Source organism: Spinacia oleracea, chromosome 3, assembly GCF_020520425.1.
Source record: "Spinacia oleracea cultivar Varoflay chromosome 3, BTI_SOV_V1, whole genome shotgun sequence".
NCBI lineage: Eukaryota > Viridiplantae > Streptophyta > Magnoliopsida > Caryophyllales > Amaranthaceae > Spinacia > Spinacia oleracea.
Window position 1 is genome coordinate 4,887,183 of NC_079489.1, and position 22,962 is coordinate 4,910,144.

A 22,962-nucleotide genomic window follows, 5' to 3' on the forward strand; every position below is an offset into this window, starting at 1 on the left:
TATAGTTAACTATTAGTGCGAACGCAATCATAAATACGATTTACTACCAAAAATCGTGATTTATTTCTTTAAAGGTTTTTTAAAAATATTATTATTTGCTTTAAAATAATATTATTTTTTGTGAATTTTTAAATCCTGATTTATTTCTATAAATTCTTTTTTAAATATTAATACTCTTATATTTTTTTTAAATAGTATTATTTATTTAAACCGGCATACTATTATTTTATTCAAATTGAATAGTCCCTCAAAAAAATTGAATAAGTAATTTCGAATAAAATGTAGTGGGGAGGTTTTTTAAATCCTAAAACAATTCCACCACGATATGGATATAAAAAGTTTTTTTTGTACAGGGAAAGCTTATATGAATAATTTATGGAGTCTTTTTTTATACTAAACTATTTAAATAAATTAGGTTTTATATTTATATATCTATTACATTATACTAAAACGGATATCATGAGTGACACGTGTCACTTTGTGGCGGCAAATTTTTTTGCCCTAAAACTGTTTCCTTAAAAACTCTGTACTTTATTTATTTTGTTATTTTCTATCCTTTTTTTATATATATTGTTTATGTATGAAAAAAAATATTTAATTTGTTCATGGATTATGGAAATAATACATACCACATAATAATTTGCTAAAAATGATTTTTGGTAATTAATATTTTAGCCAAATTGTTATCATCAATAAGGGAAAATCTATTTACTCCATACTTTGGTCAAATCAATGTATCAAGTATATACAATATGTAATAAGTAATAGGACGAAAATTGCACACTCTGTATTAAATAATTAAATGAGTATTTTCGATATTTATTAATCATGCAGTAACTTTAGGGAGAGAGATATTTCAGTCAAATATATTGTAGTAAAAAATTAGTCAAATAATTCTAGAATACATGTGCATGCACGGGACTTAATCTAGTATAAATAAATATGACACACCATGTCGTGGTTAAGTTAACCACGGTTTTAAAAAAAATGGTGTTAAATATAGTTAGTTCTTAAAAATGACACATATTTAATTAAGGGATATGATTTAACTTTAGTCCATTGTTGGTGTGAACGCAATGTAAAATTACGACTTATTAGCTAAAACTAATTGTGATTTGTGTCTTTAAAAGATTATTTAAATTTTACTTTATTCAAATTCAGTTAAAATTATTTTGTAATGAAAACATAAGGTCATGAGTTTAGAAGATAATTGTGGTTAAGTTTGACCGTATGTAATATTTTAATTCCTAACCATAGCACGTATACAATTTATGGATAAGATTTAACTTTAATTAATTGTTAGTGTGAACGCAGGTTTAATTGATTATTCATTAGGAAAAAACCATATGTATTTCTTTTAAAAAATAAAAAAAATTAAAGTATTATATGTATGGGTTAGTATTATTTATCACTTGTTTCTACAATATTATCATTTTATTCAAATCGAATAACATAGTTTTGTATAAAAGATCGGTGAGATTACAAGAAGCTTCTTAAAAACCTTAGATGAATCCTACACGATATGATTTCGAAGGTTTATTTTCCATGGAAAGTGTATACGGATACTTTATACTTCTGTTTTATACTAACATGATTTTAGAAATTGTGTATGTTTTATGTTTATCAATATATATAAATATGACACACCATATAGTGGTAAATTGTAACCACACATTTTTTTCAAAAAAATAAATAATTTTAAGTATAGTTAGTTTTTAACAATGACACATATTCGATTTAGGGATTTGATTTAACTTTATTTAACTGTTGATTTGAACACAATCTAAAATTTTGATCTACTCCATATTATCTAAAAGTTGTAATTTATGTCTTTAAAATTATATTTAAACTATCATTTTATTCAGATTGAGTTAAAATTATCTTGTAGTGAAAAATCTTAAGTCATGATTGTTAAAAGCTAACTGTGGTTAAGTTTTGATCAGTTTAGTAACAATCGTGGTTACATTTAACCACGGTTTAAAAATAATAAATGATGTTGACTATAGTTAGTTTATAACCATGAAAAGTATTTGAGTTAAAAAATGACTTAACTTTAATTTTTATTTTTAAAATGTTAATAATTTATTCAAATCGAATAAAATAGTTTCGAATAATATACTAGGTGAGATTCCAAAACTTTTGTTTTAAACCTTATATAAACCACACGATATGATTACAAAAGTATTTCTTTCAGGTAAAGTTTATATTAGTACTTTATAGAGTCGTTTTAATATAAAATTAAAATGTTTTAAGAAATTAAGTTTTAAAGTTATCTATATATAAACAAATATGACACACTATGTCGTGGTTAAGTTTAACCACAGTTAAAAAAAATGATGTCATTTTTGTTCTTAACCATGACACATATTTCGATTTAGGGATATGGTTTAACTTTAGTTAAAATTATTTTGTAATGAAAAATCATAACACTGTGAGTGTTAGAAGCTAACAATGGTTAAATTTTGACAGTTTATGTAACAATCGTGGTTAAGTTTAACAAACAACAAAAATGAAGCCTTAGTCCCAAATTGATTTAGGGTTGACTATCATAAATTATCATAAGGAATCGGAAAAAAAGTAAAAGGTCATGTTAAAGAGATTAAACACGCGAAAATGAGAAAGTAAAGGTGAGGTTAATGAGGCACGAAACATAGGGAGAAAGAAAATAAGATAAGTCGATTTAAAGAAGAGGCACAATACCGACTTTTAAGTTTAACCGACCACGTTTTAAAAAAAAGATATGCTAATGAACTACAATTTTTTTCTTCCTAAAATCAAGTAAGTTTTTCAATAAACAACCTCAAACTAGAGCAAACAACACAAACTAAGGATGAAAAGCAAGTAGGGTTGGACTCTCTTTTTTACCCTTTGGAGTTTTCTCTTGGGAGGGGTTGTCTAGTACTATTGCTAGGGTTTCCTTTTCGAATGCTTTTCTCGATTATTTCGAGTGTTTTGATTGCAATGGAACCTTTCCAACCTGTGCAACACGAGGAGGTTACTCCAGAACATGATAGCCTAAGCGTGGTGGACAAGGAGACGGTCGTAGATGAGGAGGTGGAATGGGTGGTTGAGGAGGAGGAAGACGACGATGATAGGGTGTCGTTGGGGATTGTTGGGAAGGTATGGACGGAAAGACATGTGAATTCAAATTCCCGAATCGCAACAATGAGAAGAATATGGAACCCTAGACATGGAATCGAGGCAAATAATATAGGGAAAAATGTCTTCTTCTTCCAATTCTATCACTGGAGAGATTAGGACCAGATACTTGAAGCCCAACCATGACACTTCGACCGTCATGCTCTCATCCTAAGCGAAATCCAAGGTAATGTCAAACCTTCTGATATCCCATTACATTTGATTCCGTTTTGGGTTAGGGCCTATGATTTTCCATTAAGGGGAAGAATGAATGTTGAGAATGCTCGCACAGTAGGGAACAAGGTTGGTACTTTCATTGATGTTGATGCGTTGGATGTTGTTGGTATAAATAAATCAATGAGGGTGAGGGCTCCACTTGATGCCAGAAAGCCCCTCGTGGACACGATTCGCCTGAAAATAAAGGGAGGGACAAAGGCTGCAATGAACATTAAATATGAGAAGTTGCCCCTCTTTTGTTACGTGTGTGGGCTACTTGGTCATGGTGAGAAATACTGCGACGAAAATAAGGGGTCTATCATGGCAATAACAAACTATACAGACGACCTTCGAGCTTCACCATGGAAGGCCAATCGGGATGGAAGAGATGAGGTGACACTGAAAGAGAGACCAGGGTGTGCAAAGAAGTTGTTAGTGACAAAGAAAAAGCCTACCCCAAGTAGAGAGGAGGTGGAGTGTGTTTCTAGTGTAGTGAGACAACTGGACACAGTTACTCTTTCTACTACCAGACTCGTGGATGAGCAACCTAAGTTACTTGCTGCTCATAGAGAGGTGGGTATTGGGAGTGTTGTGATTGGGGGAGGGGATTGAGTGGTGTGCTCGCGAAGTATGGACGGTGTGGCAGGGCAGGAGAACACCAAGGAAAATGGGGACAGGGGGAAGACAATGGCAACGAGTATGCCAGGTGGGGAGGGAAGGGTGACTGCTCCAGTGGATGGGAGCCAAACATCAGGTGTCCCGTCGTTGACTTTTAATATATATTGGAAGTTCTTCCCAGACCATTGCCAGAAAGTAAAGGAAGGTGCGTAACAAAGGTGAAAATTCAGTCGAGGAGGAATTCAGATGTGGGAAGCGTAAGGACTGTATGGAGATTGATGGTGAGGAGGATGCTTTGAAGAGACCAAAAGCAGCTGGGTCCATTGGCCTTGCCAAAGTAGCGGCGTTGGGTACGGAATAACCAACCCCGCAAACAACAATGTAAATTTTAAGTTGGAACTGTCAGGGGCTTGGTAACCCCTGAACAGTGAGTGCCCTCCGGGATAGGTGCTGGAGGGATAGGCCGTAAATTGTTTTCTTGATGGAGACAATGATTGATGCTCAGAAGCTGGAAAGAATCAAAGTCAGGTGTGGTTTTTCGGATGGTTTGTGTATTAGTAGTAATGGGAGGTCGGGAAGAATGGGCTTTTGGTGGAAGGGCATAAATATGACTGTTAAATCCTATTCGAACCATCATTTTGATGCGGAGGTCATGGACCATAATGAGGACGTTGCGTGGAAGGTTGGAGGTGTTTATGGGTGGCCGGAGAGAGAGAATAAACATCTAACTTGGGAGTTAATGGAAATTTATGGGGTGAGTGTGTTGTTCCTCTTGTTTTATTTGGTGACTTTAATGAAATTCTGGGGCCATCGGAGAAAGAGGGGGGAGCAACCAGGGGAGAAAGGCAAATGGATGCTTTTAGGGAGGCTTTAGACCAGCAGAGTGCGTGACATGGGGTATAGGGGGAGCATTTATAAGTGGCAACGAGGGACTGCTACCTCCACGGTAGTTCGGGAGCCAGTAGGCCGCTTTCTTGCTAATGACGGGTGGTACAATATGTTCCCAAACGCTGCTATCATTCATTTACCTCGATACCGATCGGACCATACTCTGGTGTTGTTTAAAATGGATTACATAAGAGGGGGGCATCAAGGTGACCGACTCTTCAAATTTGAGTCACTTTGGCTCTCAAGGGAGGAGTGTGGGGAGGTAGTAGCTGCTGCGTGGAATGAACGTGCAGGAGGCTCGGTTGTGGGCCATGTGGAGTTGTGTTCGAACTCTCTATCAGCATGGGCTGCTGAGACGTTTGGGTTTATTCGAAAAAAGATCAGGGAGGCTGAAAAGGAGCTACAGGATATGCAAGGCTTGCTCCCCGGATGCAAGGGTGATAAATAGGTGTAATAAAATTAGTGAGAAACTCGATGAATTACACATGTTGGAGGAGTTGTATTGGCATGCCCGAGCTAGAGAAAATGAGCTTCATGATGGGGACAAAAACACGAAATATTTTCACCACAAAGCAAGCTAACGGAAGAGAAGAAATCATATTAACGGCCTTAATGATGTTAATGGGGCTTGGAAGACGGACAAACTAGAGGTTCAAGGTATTGTGGCAGAATACTTTGAGGGTCTTTTTACTACTGATGCTCCAAATAGTCTTGATGATGTTATTGCTGGGATTGCGGGAGTGGTCACCGATGAGATGAATGTAGCTCTTGACACGGAACCGACGAGTGACGAGATACGAGAGGCACTATTCTAAATGCACCCTAACAAAGCGTCGGGGCCGGATGGTATGCATGCTCTACTTTTTCAAAAATTCTGGAATATTGTCGGTGTTGATATTGTTAATTTCGTGAAACGATGGTGGGATGGGAGGGTGGATTTGGAGGATGCAAACATGACTTGTATTGTGCTTATTACCAAGTGCAATGATCCGAAAATGATGAGTGAGTTCCGCCCGATAAGTCTATACAATGTGCTCTACAAAATTATATCAAAGACTCTGGCTAATAAATTGAAACCGTACTTGAGGTCAATTATTTCTATTAATCAGAGTGCTTTTGTTCCGCAACGGCTTATTACTGACAATGCATTGGTAGCCTTTGAAAATTTTCATGCTATGAAGAGAAGGGGGGAAGGGAAAGAGGGTACTCTCGCCCTTAAACTTGATATGAGCAAAGCGTATGATCGAGTCGAATGGTCTTTTTTGGAGAGGGTGATGTTTAAAATGGGGTTAGTGGAGATTGGGCACGGCGGATTTTAGGATGTTTATCTAGTGTGTCGTTCTCTTTCAAGATTAATGGGCAGATTTCTGGTTCTGTTATTCCGACAAGAGGGCTACATCAAGGTGATCCTATCTCCACTTACTTGTTTTTACTATGTACTGATGCTTTTTCTACCTTGCTTTCCAAAGCAGCCAGAGAGAATATGATCCATGGGGCCAAAGTGCGTAGGGGGGCTCCAAAAGTGTCCCACCTATTCTTTGTCGATGATAGTATTTTATTTGCAAGAGCCAATCTGCTTGAATGTTCTAAAATTGTTGATATTATCAGTACATACGAAAGAGCATCCAGACAAAAAGTTAACCTAAGCAAAACTGAAGCGGCTTTTAGTAAGTGTGTTGATGTTGAGCGGAAAGCGGCAATTGTGCAAACGTTGGGGGTTAGGGAAGTGGTGAAGCATGAAAAGTACTTGGGGTTACCGACGATCATTGAAAAGTCAAAGAAGTGCGTCTTTGCTGGCTTGAAGAGAGAATTTAGAAAAAGATGAACGGTTGGAAGGAGAAACTACTATTCCGCCAGGGAAGGAGATTTTAATTAAAGCGGTGGCGCAAGCCATCCCCACTTACATGATGAGTGTGTTCAAAATTCCCGATGGGCTGATCGATGAGATTCACGCTATTATTGCTCGTTTTTGGTGATGGGGGTCGACCGATACATCGAGGAAAATGATTGGCACAAGTGGGATTCAATGTGCCTGCCAAAGTCTAGGGGTGGGTTGGGTTTTCATGATCTCAAGTGCTTCAACCAAGCCCTTCTTGCCAAACGTGCATGGAGATTACATAATGATACCAAGTCCCTACTCCACCACGTGTTGAAAGCAAGGTATTACAAGAATGATGGGTTTATTGATGCTAGAAGAGGGTACGACCCGAGTTACACATGGAGAAGCATTTGGGGTTCCAAGTCTCTGTTGTTGGACGGGCTGAAATGGAGCGTGGGAAATGGCTTGAGCATAGGGGTATGGGATGAAGCATGGCTGCCGGGGGATAGTGTTGTTAATGTGACCACTCAATATGGGTGCGGGTGTTTGGAACGATAATCTGGTAAGGGAAGTTTTTAATGAGGAGGAGTGTGCACTGGTATTGGACATTCCACTTTCACATTCTCTGCCCCCCCCCCCCCCCCGACACACGTTACTGGTGGTCGTGTAAAGATGGTGTTTATTCGGTAAAGTCGGGTTATTGGCTGGCTAGAATGGGCCACATCCATGCTTGGTCTTCGCTCCATGGTGCAAGGGAAGCTTCTTTGTGGCAGCTTGTTTGGAAGATAACAGGCCCCCCGAAGCTAAGGCACTTTATTTGGCGTGCTTGTAAGGGTAGCTTGGCGGTTAAGGAGCGCCTTCAGTTTCGACATGTGGTTACAGATAGTGTATGTCAGGTTTGCAGTACAACGGAGGAAACGATCATTCATGCCCTCTTTGAGTGCACTGAGGAGAAAACAGTTTGAGCACAAAGCCCTTTCATGGGCCTGCTTGCGGACGCACCTACTGTTTCCTTTACTTCTAGAGTGGAGTGGGTGGTTGGCCGTATTGATAATGATGAGTTGCGATTATTTAGCACACTGGCCTGGTCTGCTTGGTTCTGTAGGAATAACAAAATTCATAATGCAAGGGGCGTGTGCCCCTCACAACTGGCTGCGAGCTTCACTAAAATGATGGCTAACTATATGGTTTATGCGTGACGAGCGACATTTATGTCTCTCTTAGCCTATGATTTTATTTCATTTTATTAGGATTTTATTATTATTTTACTTAGTTTTATTAATTTTTAGTTCGTTTATCGCGTTTTTGCATTAATCGTAACATTATCTCATTTTGCGTATATTTTTGTCATTTTTGCCCTAAATGTGCCTTTTATGCTCATTTTCATTGCGTAGGATCATTTGGAGTATTAACGTGTTAAATAATGTGAATTTAGGCTTAGACGATGATTGAAATGATTTACGGTTTGTAAAAATGTGATACAAATTAATAATGTGTTTTCAGAATTAATAACGTGCTATCCGAATTGTCATTGTTCTATACGATTTTTTTAATATGCTAGGCGATTTTCTAATGAGCTATACGATGCTTTATTGTGTGCAGCGACGATATCATTGTGTGCTATATGATGAATTGCAGTGTGCAGCGACGAGCCATGGCTTTGCTAGACGATGGGCAACGACAAGCCAATGTGCAGCGACGACCAAGCAACGAGCAAGAAAGCCCCATAGCACAGAAGCACCAAGCCCACATCATTGTAGGCCACGAGCAACAAGCTGTGGCAGCCTTGGCAGATCGGTGTGCCCACACACACACCGCCACGCCCGCAGCAGCAGCGCAAGGGCTGTGCGCCCACACCTGAACTCGCCGCGCCCGCACACTCACGAATCTTTAGGTTGAAAAGTTTCTGCCATGGACTCATAATTTGGACTTCTCGGTCGGTGGGCCCGCACCTCCGGACGCCGCGCCCGCACCGGAAATCGTATTTAAGCAGTAGTCGCGATTTTGGAGTCAGTAGTTAGTTTTAGGTTTTAGTTTTTCGATTTTAGGTTTTTTTAGAGTAGAGCAGCGATTTAGAATAGAATAGAAGTAGATTAGATCAATTATAAATTAGATTCGTAGCCTAGAATTTGATTTTCGTTTAATTTTCAGATTTCAATTCTTTTCCGATTTTTCTATTATTTTCGTTCTTGGGGTGAGTTCTTCAGCGTAGATGGATAGCAACGAGCAACAGTAGCGAGTAGAATAGAGCAGCTAGCATCTGGATTTTGTAGCTTAGACTTTCAATTTCATGAATTATCAAACACAAATTTCAGATTATTTTCTCTTCGGTTTGAGTTTAGTTCTTCAATTTTCAGAATTCTTGTTCTTCAATTTTGGGATAATTTCGATTATCAATGGTAAAATTCTAGCTCTTCTTTTTAATTGTTTCCTTAATTCTTAAATAGCTGGATTAGTTTAGTTTATGCTTTGATTTCGTCGTTTGATTTTAGATTGAATAGTTAGATTGAATTTTGTTGGATTTTGGCTTTGAATTTTTATGTTTGATTTAGTTGATTGAATTAGTTCGATTTGTTGCAATTAGTTTCATGAATAGGATTCGTTTTAGTTTAATCTTAGTTTTAACCATGCTAATTGAGTAGTTAATAATCTAGGGTTAGGGGTGAAGCTTGGGATTAATTAGGGATTTTTGAAGGGAATTCATGATGATGTTGTGATTAAACTTTGATTTGGTAAATAGGATATCCACGTCTAGTTAGATTAGTAGTTGCAAATGCTAATTCTAATTGGTTGATTGGAATGTTTTATGCTAATTTATCAAGAGATTGAGGATTAGTATAGGCACATGGGATGAGCTAGTCTTAATTGTGAGTTTTCCTAATCTAGAGGTCATGCGAGAGCTCTCCATCGGGATTAGGCAACCAATGCGTTCTATCCGAGAGGTGGCGAATGCTATATTCATGGTTTTCCCCCTAATTGTCATTTCCTTGCAATGTTGATTGATTGAACTTTTCCTAATGAACCAAGCCAATCCCCAATTCCCTAGATTATTCATTTACATTTTGATTTCAATAGATACATACTTACATTTCCGTTTGAACTAGCTTGTGAATGCAATTAGTTTGAAAAGTCAAATATATCCGTTCTCTTGGGACGATCCCGAACTTGCCGCTATCAACATAGTTGGTTAGTTAGGTGTTCTTACAAATATTGTTTGACTAGGTGGTATTGGTTCAACGACACGAAAATCGCCTGTCAATGCGCAGAAAGTCTTTAAGCCTCGCAACACCTGTATGCCTGCAGGTCCAGCAGGATGGTCCCCTCCTTCGTTCGGATGTGTAAAGGTGAATACGGATGCTCATATTGTGAGTGGAGGCGAAGTGGGTTTAGGAGCTGTGTTGCGTGATGACACTGGCTCACTTGTGGCAGCTGGAGTACGAAGTCTGAAGGCGAGGTGGTGTGTGGAACAAGCGGAGGTGGCACCAATGAAGTTTGGGTTACAGTTGGTGAGCAGACTGGGGTATGTTAGTGTGAAGGCGGAGTGCGATGCTGTGAATGTCGTCCAATCGATCAACAACAATTACAAGAGATACTCTCCGTTGCTGCTGTTTTATGAGGATATAGCAAGGATGAAGTTTAATTTTGATACTTTTAAATGTTCTCATGTTCGTAGATCAGGCAATACTTTGGCTCACCTTGTTGCAAGGTGGAGTACCGATGAGATGAAGCTTGTATGTGTTAACAATCTTCCCCAAAGTCTTATAACTTTGGCGGATCTTGATTTAATTTAATAAATGCATGCCTAACGTTTCCCTCAAAAAAAAACAAGGATATTGTTTCGAGGGAATGTATATATTAGTCTTTTTAAATATGTTTATACTCTGTATTTTTTGGGGTGAAACTAGAATTGTTCATTGATAAAGGGACAAAGAGTCCACCACTACATACGAGGAGATATCCGTAGCGCAATGATTTATGAGCACGTTTTTAAAAATTAGTTTAAATATTTATTTATACATATAAATATTACTCATCATTTTTTTTATAAAAGAAAAATAAACAGAAATTAGGATAGTCTCTCAAGACTATATCCTAATTTATCTAAGCAAATAAAATAAGAAAAACTTGATTTCTATTTCAGGGTGTATATTTTGGTAGGTCTGAATGTGGTGACCAATGCTTGCAACATGTGGCAAAATATTATTCACTCTTTGAAATGACCATGTGTGTCCCATTACTTATGTTTGGTTAAGGTGTTGGGTTTAAGAAGCTAATCATAGTTAACTTTTAACCAAATCTGTAACCGCCATGGTTAAACTTAATCACAAATGTTTTTTTCTTTTTTAAGCAGGAATCCATCAAAGGGAAATTCTCATTGGTAGCCCTTAACTTTTGTCACTTAGTTTTGTAATTCTAAAAATGGCCTTATGTTGCTAATTATTAACTAAAATGACATTCATGAGGCTTTTTACTTAAATTTTGATTGAAAACCAACCATGGTTGTGTTTTAGTAGTGAATTAAAAGGAAGAACAATAAAAAAAAGCGTAATAATAAACTAAACAGCTTCACCTCTCCTCCCATGTCTCTCCTTCTCTCTCCACTCCATATATCCCCAATCTAGTACTCATACGTGATACGCCTTCGATTTCTATGCCCATCACCATTATTTCGACCTCTTGCGTCGTTAGCATTAACATTTAGCAACATCACCAAAGACAACTACATGGCCCTGACCAATATTTTCTTTTAGGGTTTTTGTCGTAGTGTAGGTTGTAAGATGTTCGTGAGGAAGGGAGTTAAAAGAGAACCATGGTTGGGTATTTCACCCAAAATATATGAAAAAAAAACTTTATTAATTTCATGTTGGAGTATTAATAAAAACACAAGGCTAATTCTAGAATCTCGGTTTTTTTATTGGCTACCAAAACTAAGTGTTATGAATTGAGGGCTACTAATGAGAATTTCCCTTATATTAATAAAAAAAATCACCGGTAAGCGGCTATAGCCAAAATACAAATCGGGAAATCATCAACCCATAACCTTAGCCCAAATTCCCAAGGTTGGAAATTAGCCAAGTTATGAGCTACTTTATTTATGCTACTATTGACAAAAGACCAAATAACTTCATCAAAACAAGAACAAAAATGAATAAATTAATTTCACTGTTGAGACAAATTGTTAAGAAAAAAAATTGTTTACCTCGTAATAACCTTTCGAAAATTGTTTTTTAAATTTTAAAAATTATTCATTAATAATTAATCATATGTTAATTAACAATTTTTTTTATTATCTAATTAAATATATATTTTTTAATCAATCAATAACTTCAATAATTATATACTAAAATACACATCACGATTGACACGTGTCATCTCTCGATGTGTCTTTGACTTTTTATTAATTTAATTTAATTTAATTTTATAATGTCTACTCATTAAAGAAACTTTTAAAAACTATAAATTTTCTAATTTGTTTCCTTCCATATGATAGAACAATATACGGAGTATATTACAAGTAATATTACGAGTTCATTTATTATGGCAAGAATCGAAAATAATACACTGCACTATTACTATTGATTTTCTAATATTAATATGAAAAATATCAATCACGTAACATGAAAAAATTGCAAATTATACACTGCACTATTACTATTGATTTTCTAATATTGTTTTATATGTTACTAATTACTATCATAAAAATATATGATTTTACAATCTTAACAAATGAATTTCAACTGCAATATAAAATTTAGAGAAATCATTTAACTCTTATGTTTCTTAAACTTAACTTATTATTAAACATAATTTCTATTCAATTTTCCCGAAAAAAGTGAAAATAAATTAAAAATACAGAGGTTCAATTTGTAGTTTACGTACGTAGTATAATTCATGTTTAATTGACCACTTTGAACTAATTGTGTCTTATATAAATTCAAAATTTTACTACGTCATAACAAAATATTAGTTCATTAAAAACATTTTCTATTTATAATATTATTTACGAGTAAATTATAATACTCCGTAAAAAAAATTTAATTTCATATGTGCGTTACACGAGTCCTAAGCTAGCTATTTATATATTTAAGTCGTTTCCCCGTATTTTACAATTTTGAAATTTGAAGTTTCCCCTTATCTCCGTTTCCCCGCATCTGTTTCCGTTTCCCGTTTCCATGCAACCTAGCTTCCAACGCCACCAGAATCTTCGTCGGCGGAGCGGAGGTATCGCATCCTAATCTTTACCTCGGTAGTGATATTATAATCCATGGCATAAAAACTCACATTGTTCATCAAACAATGTACACATGTGCTTTTCAAGATGAAATTGCACTACTATCTGGTTCTCCCTTTTCTCAATCAGCAATGGCAGTGATGCTTTCAGATGTCATACTGAGACTCGGTATGAGCAGCTATAAAATTCTCGCACATGCCATGAGAGACAAGTTTGAGGAACTTGTGTTGCTACAAAATATCACCATTTTTGCGGTAGACGATGACGCAATTTTCAATGGCTGCCATATCTATCTTCGAGCCCTACATCTTCATATGCTGTCAAATAAAAAGCTAACCGTAAAAGAAATAAATAATTTGCCTCTGAATATTATTGCTCCAATTATGTTGGTTAATAGTCCCGCTTTCTTTGTTCCATCCCCGAAAAAATTAATTTTCAAATTGCTAAACCAGATTTCATTGTCAATGAGAGAGTGATGATTCATGGCATTGTTGCCCCTTTCCCTTTTCAGTCTGAGAGATGTTTACTGGTTGGTTGGATTTCCCTACTATTTAGTTTTGTAGGAGGAATCGTTATACCTAACCTGGGATACAACAGTATAGTGAGACATGTTTGCCGGTTCGGGTTGCCCGCTCTCAAGGTAGCTTGGCAATATGATGGTTCTGCTGATGATATTTGAGTATTTCATCCCGATCTTGACGCCATTTCTCATGTTTTTGCAACATAGTGATGTTTTTCCAACACTATTTTGTTGGACAGTGAGGTTGATCAGTATTCGTATAGTATTTGTATATTCGCATTATACTATCATATACTCCGTAGTACATTTGGTATTCGTATAGTCACATAGTACTCTTGTATTGTACTCCGTATATGGTAGAGAAATCAGAATCAACATGTTGTTTTTGTGTTTCTAGTACAGATTGAGTACTTATATAGTCGTATGATATAGTTGGAGAAATTACTAAATGTTGAGCGGATACCATTTCCTTTGATACTTTTAAGTTTTAAGTCACTTTGCCTCTTGTATGATGTTAAAATTTTCTTTGCTTTGTTTCTGATCAAATTATCTCCATTTTCAATATTTATACCCCGTTGATGTAATATTGTTCACAGTTGAGTGTTGATAAAAAAAAAATAAAAAAAATAAAAAAGTTAGACCATTGTTAACCACGTGGATTCCTTTGTACTCGTCATTTTGTACATTAGATATAATATATACGAAGTATGACATTGTTATGGTTCACTATATATGATGATTATAACATAAGAGTAATTAAAACGCTATTACTTTTAAGCAACATTATTGTATATAGTTAACCCTTGTTTAATAGCGGAAGCCTAGCTTAATAGTTAATAGGAGTATCACATATTCGAATGAATTTGTTCATGTTACATCTCACGACAAAACTCTATAAAAAAATTGAAAAATTGCTCGAGTTTCATCGCATTATACGAACACCTTAAGCTTGTACCAAAATCTATAATACTAATATACCTTCGTATGATTTTTGTTGTTAGTTCAATGTCCTTGAATAACAAAGGACTTGAAAAACGAAGCACTGAATTTGAACCCTAGTGTTCCTCGTGGAAAAAACAAGCAATATATTCGATCTGTACTACATTTAGTGCCAATTAAAGTACTACACATTAGTAAAGATGGTTGTGGGCCGGTCCGATCGGAAGCCCGACAAGAAAAACCCGGCCCGGCACAAGCACGAATTCGTGGGCCGTGGGCCGGGCCTTAATTTTTTTGGAAAAAGTACGACAAAGGCACGGCACGACTCGACCCGACACGACAAAGTATGTTAAATTTAGTCAAATTAGCCTTAGGCACGACGGCCCGACCCGGCCCGGCACGAAAGCACGTGGACTCGGCCCGTCACAAACCGGTTAGGCCCACGACCCGTGGGCTCGACACGAAGCCCGACCCGGCACGGCCCACAGCCATCTTTACACATTAGCACCAATCAAATGTCTACTCATTCCCTCTCTAATTAACTATCACATTTGACTTTTCAAAGCTGAACTTTTATCTTGACCCGTTTCAAAAGTCAAACATTATAACTTTAACGTTAGTTTATACTTCCTCCGTTTCAAAAAAATTTAACACTTTGATTAGCACGTTTGCCAATACACAACTTTGACCATAAATATCTCTAATCATACTTTTTATTTTTAATCTTAAACTTAATATTATGAAAATATACATTGAAATCAATCCACCAATATTTTACTTATAACATTTACTTTTAATAAATTAGTGAAAACTTATGGTCAAAATTAGTAAATGAATAGTGGCAAAAGTGAAAGTGTTGCAATTTTTTTGAAACGGATGATGTAATTAATATATTTTGAAGGTAAAAAAAATTGTATCCCAAATATCGTTAAAAGTTCAATCAGGCTTCTGGGACATATGGATTTTGTACAACATACAGGCGTTAATGAAACTACTACTTGTATTATTTTCTTAAACTAAAATCAATTCATTGATTTGAAGTTAGTTGAATCAAATAATTAAAAGTCCCCATGAAGAAAACTGGATTGTCTTATATGCACCCGATAATAAGGTGTATCCTCTTATATATATAAAAAGAAATCACTTGTTATGTACATACCTTATTAGTAGGAAAATATGAGGGTGCATAAATGCATAATAGATGCTATATGTAGCAAAATTACAATTGTTAGATTTGATGGAAAGTGAGGGATAGCTTTGTTTGTTTGAGCTTCCATCCCGGTTTCATGTGATATTGGGATCGATTCTCATCCCCGTCCTTGTGACTCATCGCACCCTAAAAAAACAATTGTTAGATCTGATATCTATTCTGTAATGTACGATGTATTTATTGTCAATTTAGGAATACATACTCCGTAATTACTTATATATATAAAAATAATAATTCGGGACATAGGTCGACCTCAGCCTAACCAAACATGATTTTATTTCGTAAAACAAGGTTATGCAAAATTTGGCGGGCCAAATAAAGAAGGAAGTTAATTTGGGTAATTTCACAAAATCAATAAAATTAGGGCTTGTGGGTTCTCTATAATTTGAGAGGGACGTTTCCGGTTTTCCCCCAATTTATAATTTCGAGGCATTCTTAGCTTTTCCTTTCAAATTCCACCCACACCATCCTCACTCAATCATTCTCTCTTCCACCTTCATAATTCAACGCTTATTCTCGCTGTTCTATTGTGAGTTTTACTGTACTATTCGTCTGCTTAATCTCGCTGTTCTACTGTGAGTTTTACTGTACTATTCATCTTTTTTTTTGCTGATTTATCCAATTTTGTGTTGGTTAATTGTAGCGTTCTCTGTTGTTCTTCTTGAATTTGCTTGTTTTCTTGAGAGTTTCTTGGTTTGATTTGATATAATTTATTTGGGAATTCAAGTAATTTTGAGTGTGGGTTTTGCAGGGGTTTTATTAAATTATTAATAAGAATCAATTTTTTTATTGGAAGGTGTAATATAGAATGCGAAGGAATTGTTTTTAATTGAATTTGGTCAATACTGCATAAACTATGAGTTGTTTGCTTGGTCAAAAGTCGAAACCCCATGTGTTTGTTGGAATTCCAGCTATTTTGTGTTGTGTTTTTAGAATGTTTGGGTAAAAAAATACATTGAGTTCACTGATTCTTGGTTGATGGTTTATTGGGGTTTTATATATTATGCTCTAATTCAAGCTGTGAAGATTTGTTTTGATTCTGTCTAATGGATTCAAGTTGGTTTTATCTGTAGAATTTCGATGTTGAACTTTGTATGAAGTTCTGTAATCTGTTGAAGTTGTTTGGTGCTGAGTGACTGTGTGAATGCTTGATAGAGTTCGGAACGAAACAAACGGAGGTGGTTTGTATCCTGTGAAGCAAAGGAAGATGAGTTTTCAGGTACCTTAGTGTGGAGTATGTTCTTATTATTTCCCTGCTTTGAATATGTATGTCACTTTAGGTCACTGTTTTAGTTGGTGATGTACTCCGTACTTCGTAATTCTTTTTAACATGCTTAGAAATTGTAGAATTTAGTCGAATTATGCAGGAAATTGTATTATCGAATGATGCAAAGTTTGGAGAAGTTTTGCCATTGTGTTGTTTTTCCCCAATGAGCCCTATGGAAGAATGGAAGATCTTCCATATTTATGATTGGGAGGAGTAAATAGGATTAGTTTGAATTTTTTTATGACTCCATCTTGCGTTGAATCACTTCACATGTGGAATAACTCGTTAAAGTTGGGTTAATTACACACTGTTGTGAACTTTATGGTCAACTTTGGATAGTTTCTGGGGCATCCTGATATTTTATCATTTATTTATGGTCCCTAAGAACTCTGGCATTTTCTTGATATGTACTTCAGTACTCGGTAGACAATCTGAAAAATTTATCTACAAATCACTGAACACTTGAGGTTTGACAGAAGCTGCCAAAGAAAGAGGAAGAACAATCGACTGAATTGTTGCACGGCCGTGCATCTAAGGCTCAAAGAGTCTCAGCTTCATCCCCTTCGATCAATGGCCGCAGGAAAGTCTCACATGCAGATATTGAACTTGTGAGGATAACTTCTGCTTCTATTTTAAGTTATAGAGTTGACGGATTGTTGCTTACTAATCATTCTGGAATCTGGATGCTTTGTTTATGTTTATTCCTCCTGTGAATTTCTCAGGTCCAGAAACTGATTGAAAGGTGTCTGGTATTGTACATGACTAAGGATGAAGCAGTAAGCACACTTGTTACTCGTGGACAACTGGAGCCACATTTTATAACCCTCGGTAAGAAAGTTCGCCTAATATTTGTTCACTTACTTTCATACCTGTTCGGCTATTCCACTTGTTCTGTTGTCTGCAAATACTATGTATCTTGATGTGTCTACAAAGTCCAACACTCTTTTTTCCTCTACTAGTGTGGCAGAGACTGGAAGAAGAAAATCCTGAATTTTTCAGTGCTTATAATGTACAACTAGTTTTGAAGAAGCAGATCACATTATTCAATCAACTGTTGGAGCAGCAGTACCATTTGATGAGCAGAGAGTACCGTAGTGTTACGCCGCCTTCTTTTAACAATAGTCTCAGTCACATGCCTGGTAAAAATTTACATTTGCAGGAACCTTTTTTCTTCTTAACAAGTACACAACAACATGAAGGACTTTTCTATTATTACGAGTTGTGAAGGAAATTATGCCCTGTACACATCCCTAAAAAAATCGAGGTGAAATTGTATCCAAAACTAGCTAAGAGGAGGAGAAATGTGCAACATAAATTCATATGCCTTTCCATATCTACTGCCCGTCTTTATGGGAATCTCTTTTGCTGGAATTGTTACTAGTTTCTTTTATTGTTCGGTGCTGCAGTGAAGTCATCATTTGGATATCCTTCCCAACAACCTTATCTTCCATCTAGAGGTGCTTCAAATATGGAACCATTGTGCTACGGGTCTCGATATCATGTGGTAGATGGAATTCCTGCGGCAGGCAACTTTTATTCCAATCCACCGAATATGTAAGGCAACACTATATACCCGTTTTTATAAGCAAATTTTGTTTTTATAACCATTGTGCTAATTTTGTAGTGAAGGCCCAATATGAATATATCTTAAAATTTAGTTGTGCTCACCTCATAATATCTTTCAATATCTTACTATAATGTGCTTACAAGATAATTTTAGGAACTTCATCTGATTTTTCCACACTTCTATTGGTTATTATCATGTGATTATCTTCTTAAAAGTGGTTGTGGCTGTTAGGTTTCTTATTGGTCTAAAACTGTATTACTTGGATGTATTCGTAGTATCTCCCTACCTGTAATTAGTGTTAAAAACAATAAAACATAGTCCCTTTTCTGCATGTACACTGTTAGAATGGTATTTAGTTCTCTTGAAGGAAAGGCTGAGAAGGCTTTCACTAAAACTCGCTGATAAGTCCATGAGTAGTAACTAGTAAGTATTTACATGTTGCTGTTTGAACTTTGAAGGCTAAAAAAGAAGGGAAAGGGAATTGGGGTAATGTTGTGTGATAGATGTCAGGTTATGGGAACATTTGCTAATGTTGTTTACATGGTATTCTCGAGCTTGCTATTAGCATCATACAAAAGTGGGTGCAGATTTCTGCTTTTAATTTTTGGCCTATTAACTTCATGGGGATTGTTGCTTATAAGCTGGCATGGGTGATATCTTTCTTTTGTAAAATGGAAAAATTCACTGAAAGATCATCGTTAACCTATCACGTTTTTTCTTTAGTTTGGTTGTACCATTATTAGTTAAATTGCAGAATCTTTGCACTTTTATAGGTTTATACTTTTCTAATGGATGTTTGTTTAGCAGATATGCTGCTTGTGACAACCATGAGATGGATATAGATCCCTATGATCAATTCTTATTTGAACCGGATGAGATTCAGAGTTGTATTCAACCGATGGCATTTGGTGCAACTTTTCCATTCAATACGTGCAAGATAGAAGGGTTCCAACCTGCTGTGGATGGTGGCAGCGGAAGTTCTTCTGACAATCTTGTTTCTCACTGTAATCTAACCAACAATCTTGAAGGTGATATGCTTGACTTTGTATGTATTCGTGCCTTCTCACTGGCATTTAAGCACATATTTTTGTTATTCATCTTACTTCTGACGGCATTTGTTTGATGTTCAAATGTCTATGCTTGTTAGACGCTAACTCAAGTAACATATTATTGGTATCGCAATTGCTTTACTGTTACACATTTAGTTGTCAATTGCGCTACTAGAATGCATTTGGTCTTATTTGGCATGTTAGGATAGTCCTGTGATATTCCCTACAAGCCTAACAAGGGAAAATATATCTCTCCCTCTCCTTCCCTCTGAATTCCTTCACCCTCACACACTGTTCGTGCGGGAAGAAGTATTTGGTGACTCTTTCTTTTGCTCACCATGAGCTTTCTTCAAGTAATGCATTGGAATTGAATAAGGTACCAGCATTGTCCGGGAGTTGGCAGGATAGCAAACATATTCTTAGCTTTTTTTTATAATCCTATTTATCTAGGTCTAGTCTTTAGTTAAGTTAACATGAGTTGACTTTTTTCATTAATCTGAGTGCTTCTGCTGCGACTAAATATTTCTCTGTGAATATTGGTAAATGTTGACACAGTGCATCATTATGTCTGAAATTATTACGATGTACTTCTTACTCATCTTGATCAAGAAAGGTGAAGGTTGTAATATAGTTGAATTGCGTGTCTGGTATGTCATCTAATCATTTTGTCATTTTCTATTAACAGAACTTGCAGCATTACAGAGCTACCAAAGTGCCCTTTTCCCAATGCCTGATATAGTAAATATCATGGGGGAGTCTCCTGAAGAATGTGATATAGGTACTGCTAACTGCTTGTTTTTTTCTTCTCGTTATCTGTTTCTGTAGAGATTCACTCATTTGATGCTCAACTTGTAAAGTTAACCTAAAAATTCATATATTCTTACCTATGCGGCTATACTGGATGATCGGACCAGTTTAAAATCTGACCTTTCCAAGGAGTTGGAACATTATATTGTTGCACAGTTAGCCTCCCCTGACTTTCCAGTGAACTATAAAACCAAAAAGAATAATAGAAGAAAAATGACATCGGAAAAACAAAGAAAATCACTTGGCAAAAAGATGGTAAAAGAACTCTTGGGCAATTCAAACATGTGTATTGTCACTATTCCCAGCAATCTTTCTTTTTCAAAAGAGAAAATATCTCCAATACGCCCTTCCATTTGGTCGATTTTAGACTCCGTTTGTTTTGGCGGAAAACACCTTTCCGGAAAATTATTTTCCCATTTTCCTTTGTTTGTTTTTTTAAGGATGGAAACTAGTTTTCCAAAAGGTGGGAAACAATTTTCTCTAGAAGAAAACCAACTTTCCTTTTGAGAAGAAGGAATGTCACATTTTCCACTATAATCCTTTACATTTCCTTTTCTCTCCCCTCATTTCCGCTTAGGAAAACTATTTTCCCTTAATGTTTTCCCCTGAATATTGTTTACCAAGGAAAATCATTTCCCGTTGAAACAAACGGAGTCTAAATGAAAAGTAATGGTCAAAATGGCAGATAATCATTGCTAATACAATCAAAACCATAAGACAAAACATCATGTTGCAGCTGACAGTTTGATGTATTAAGTCTTAATTTTGTGATAGTTGGTGGCTTAGATGTTAACGAATGTTTTAATAAGTGAATCAGGGTTTTCTGATGATTTTAAAGAAAATTTTCCTGTATTATTTTTCTCGATTTTTTTTTTAATTTCTTCAAGTATTTGCTGAAATTGTTCCTTTTCTTCTTCTTTTCAGTTAACTACTTCATTGCCGATGCCCCCTGTCTAGAACCCAAATTTGGAATTGGCACGGAGAAATCATAGCAGGGGTGATGATTACTGTACTGACCTCCTGATTGAGAATTGCATAGGACTATTACACAAATTAAGTGATAGCAAAAATGGGTTGATATAGCTGTGAAATAGATAACTAACTAGGTAATCAACTTTGCGTTGATGAAGCTGTTTAACAAATAGGTTTTTTGCAAAGTTTTGTAGTACTATCTTTAAAATGTATTGAGCGAAGCTCTCATTCTTTGACATGTTCAGCAATTAAATTTGCTTTGAAAATATATGTTTTGGTTTGGAAATAAGGCTTTGGTTTTGATTGTTTGTATGTTTTCGTGTTCTTTGCTGGTTTCTTTTGCGTGGTCAATGAGGCTGAGAAATCTGATGTTATTCTGTTCGTTTTATGTCTTTGTGAAATGGTGATATGCGTCTGATATTTGTTGTACTGAAGTTTTTGACTGGCGAAGTCAAGTCAGCCAAGTGAACCATTAGTTTGTCTGAGATAAAAGGAAGAACAACCGTTACAAATTCAGGTAAAATGTCTATACCTAGTTCAAATAAGTTCAAGTTTAAATAAGTGAAAATCAGATGAATATAATGCACCAAAGCTGGCAAACGCGTCATGTTGGGTTGTGTTCATGTTTAGTCTTGTGTCGATGTTGTGTTGTTCATAAATTTTATCAAAACTATCTAAAAAGTAAAATAATTGCACTCTCTAGTCTTTACCTACAATACTTTACATCATCTTCGATCGATCTTTTTCTTTCCTTAATTTAGTGCAAGCCACCTATTTAAAAGCTATAAACGCATAATATAGTCTAATTAGCCCATAATTGTTGAATCTCCATGACAATTAGTTCATTGACGAGTTCACAATATTAGTTTGATAAATTGTAATAGTACGTATGTAATCTTCATATATTGGACAGGGTATTGTTTAGGGGAAAAACTATATATGGTACGAGTATTATTGAAGGAGAAAATACGTTATTGGACAGGGTCTTTACAGGGTATTTTTTTATAGGGCTTTTATAGGATTTTCTTAAAAGCCCAATAACTTTACACAAAAAATATAAGGGTCAAGAAAAATACCCATGTTACCTAATAAAGTCATAGAACTTAAATTAAAAAAGTTTTCAAAAACAAAAATACCCAGCCTTTTTTCTCTCTCCTCCTCCATACGCGATCGTATCTCAGTATAATTAGGTTAAATCGCCCTAAAATAATTAGGTTGGGTTTGAATTTGTTAAAATTGGGATTTTTTGCCAAAAAGGACCTTTTATAAACGGTTTTTTGCGAGAAAGGACCTTTTATGACGAAATTGGTGAAATGGGACCTAAAACATAAATTTTTTTGTTGATTGGGATCTTTTACCGGTTTTTGGGAGTTGACCCAAGATTCAGGCAACGACTTTGACACGTGGCAACCGGAGAGTGCCACGTGTCCATTTAATGATTAAAAAAAATTGCCCAAAAAAAAAATGCCTAAAAAAAAAAATCAATTTTTTTTTTTGGCCCCAAATCGACTTTCTTTTTTTATGCCCCAATTTTGCGAAGAACCCTAATTTTTTCGACGCAAAATTAGAACAATTGAGGGGGAAAACTAGCAAACCTCATTCGTGTGGCTATGAATAACAATTCGTGGTAGACAATTTTAGTGACGAACTTTAAGGCAATTGGGATTTTGGAGGGAGAATTGGAGCAAAAAAAATCGATTTGGGGCAAAAAAAATAAATC

The 22,962-nt window shown here is 35.9% G+C and overlaps 2 protein-coding genes across 9 annotated transcripts; both read left to right on the forward strand.

The window, feature by feature from the left end:
* Nucleotides 1–6,835: 6,835 nt before the first annotated feature.
* Nucleotides 6,836–7,237, forward strand: LOC130468929 (uncharacterized mitochondrial protein AtMg00310-like). Its single transcript, XM_056837978.1, has one exon. It carries the CDS (start codon nt 6,836–6,838, stop codon nt 7,235–7,237), a length of 402 nt encoding a protein of 133 aa, XP_056693956.1.
* Nucleotides 7,238–15,919: 8,682 nt separating this feature from the next.
* Nucleotides 15,920–21,531, forward strand: LOC110780189 (uncharacterized). 8 transcript variants are annotated; one of them, XM_021984633.2, is made up of 9 exons: nt 15,920–16,155; nt 16,654–16,799; nt 17,327–17,455; nt 17,570–17,675; nt 17,807–17,986; nt 18,254–18,401; nt 19,219–19,442; nt 20,149–20,241; nt 21,195–21,531. In XM_021984633.2, the coding sequence occupies exons 2-9, from the start codon at nt 16,725–16,727 to the stop codon at nt 21,260–21,262; spliced, it is 1,023 nt and encodes a 340-aa protein (XP_021840325.1). In that variant the 5' UTR covers nt 15,920–16,155; nt 16,654–16,724; the 3' UTR covers nt 21,263–21,531. The 8 variants fall into 8 exon arrangements, with proteins under 8 accessions (XP_021840325.1, XP_021840340.1, XP_021840331.1 ...); XM_021984648.2 differs by having other exon boundaries at nt 16,736–16,799; XM_021984639.2 differs by having other exon boundaries at nt 15,921–16,155; nt 16,736–16,799; nt 17,324–17,455.
* The last annotated feature ends 1,431 nt before the right edge of the window (nt 21,532–22,962 follow it).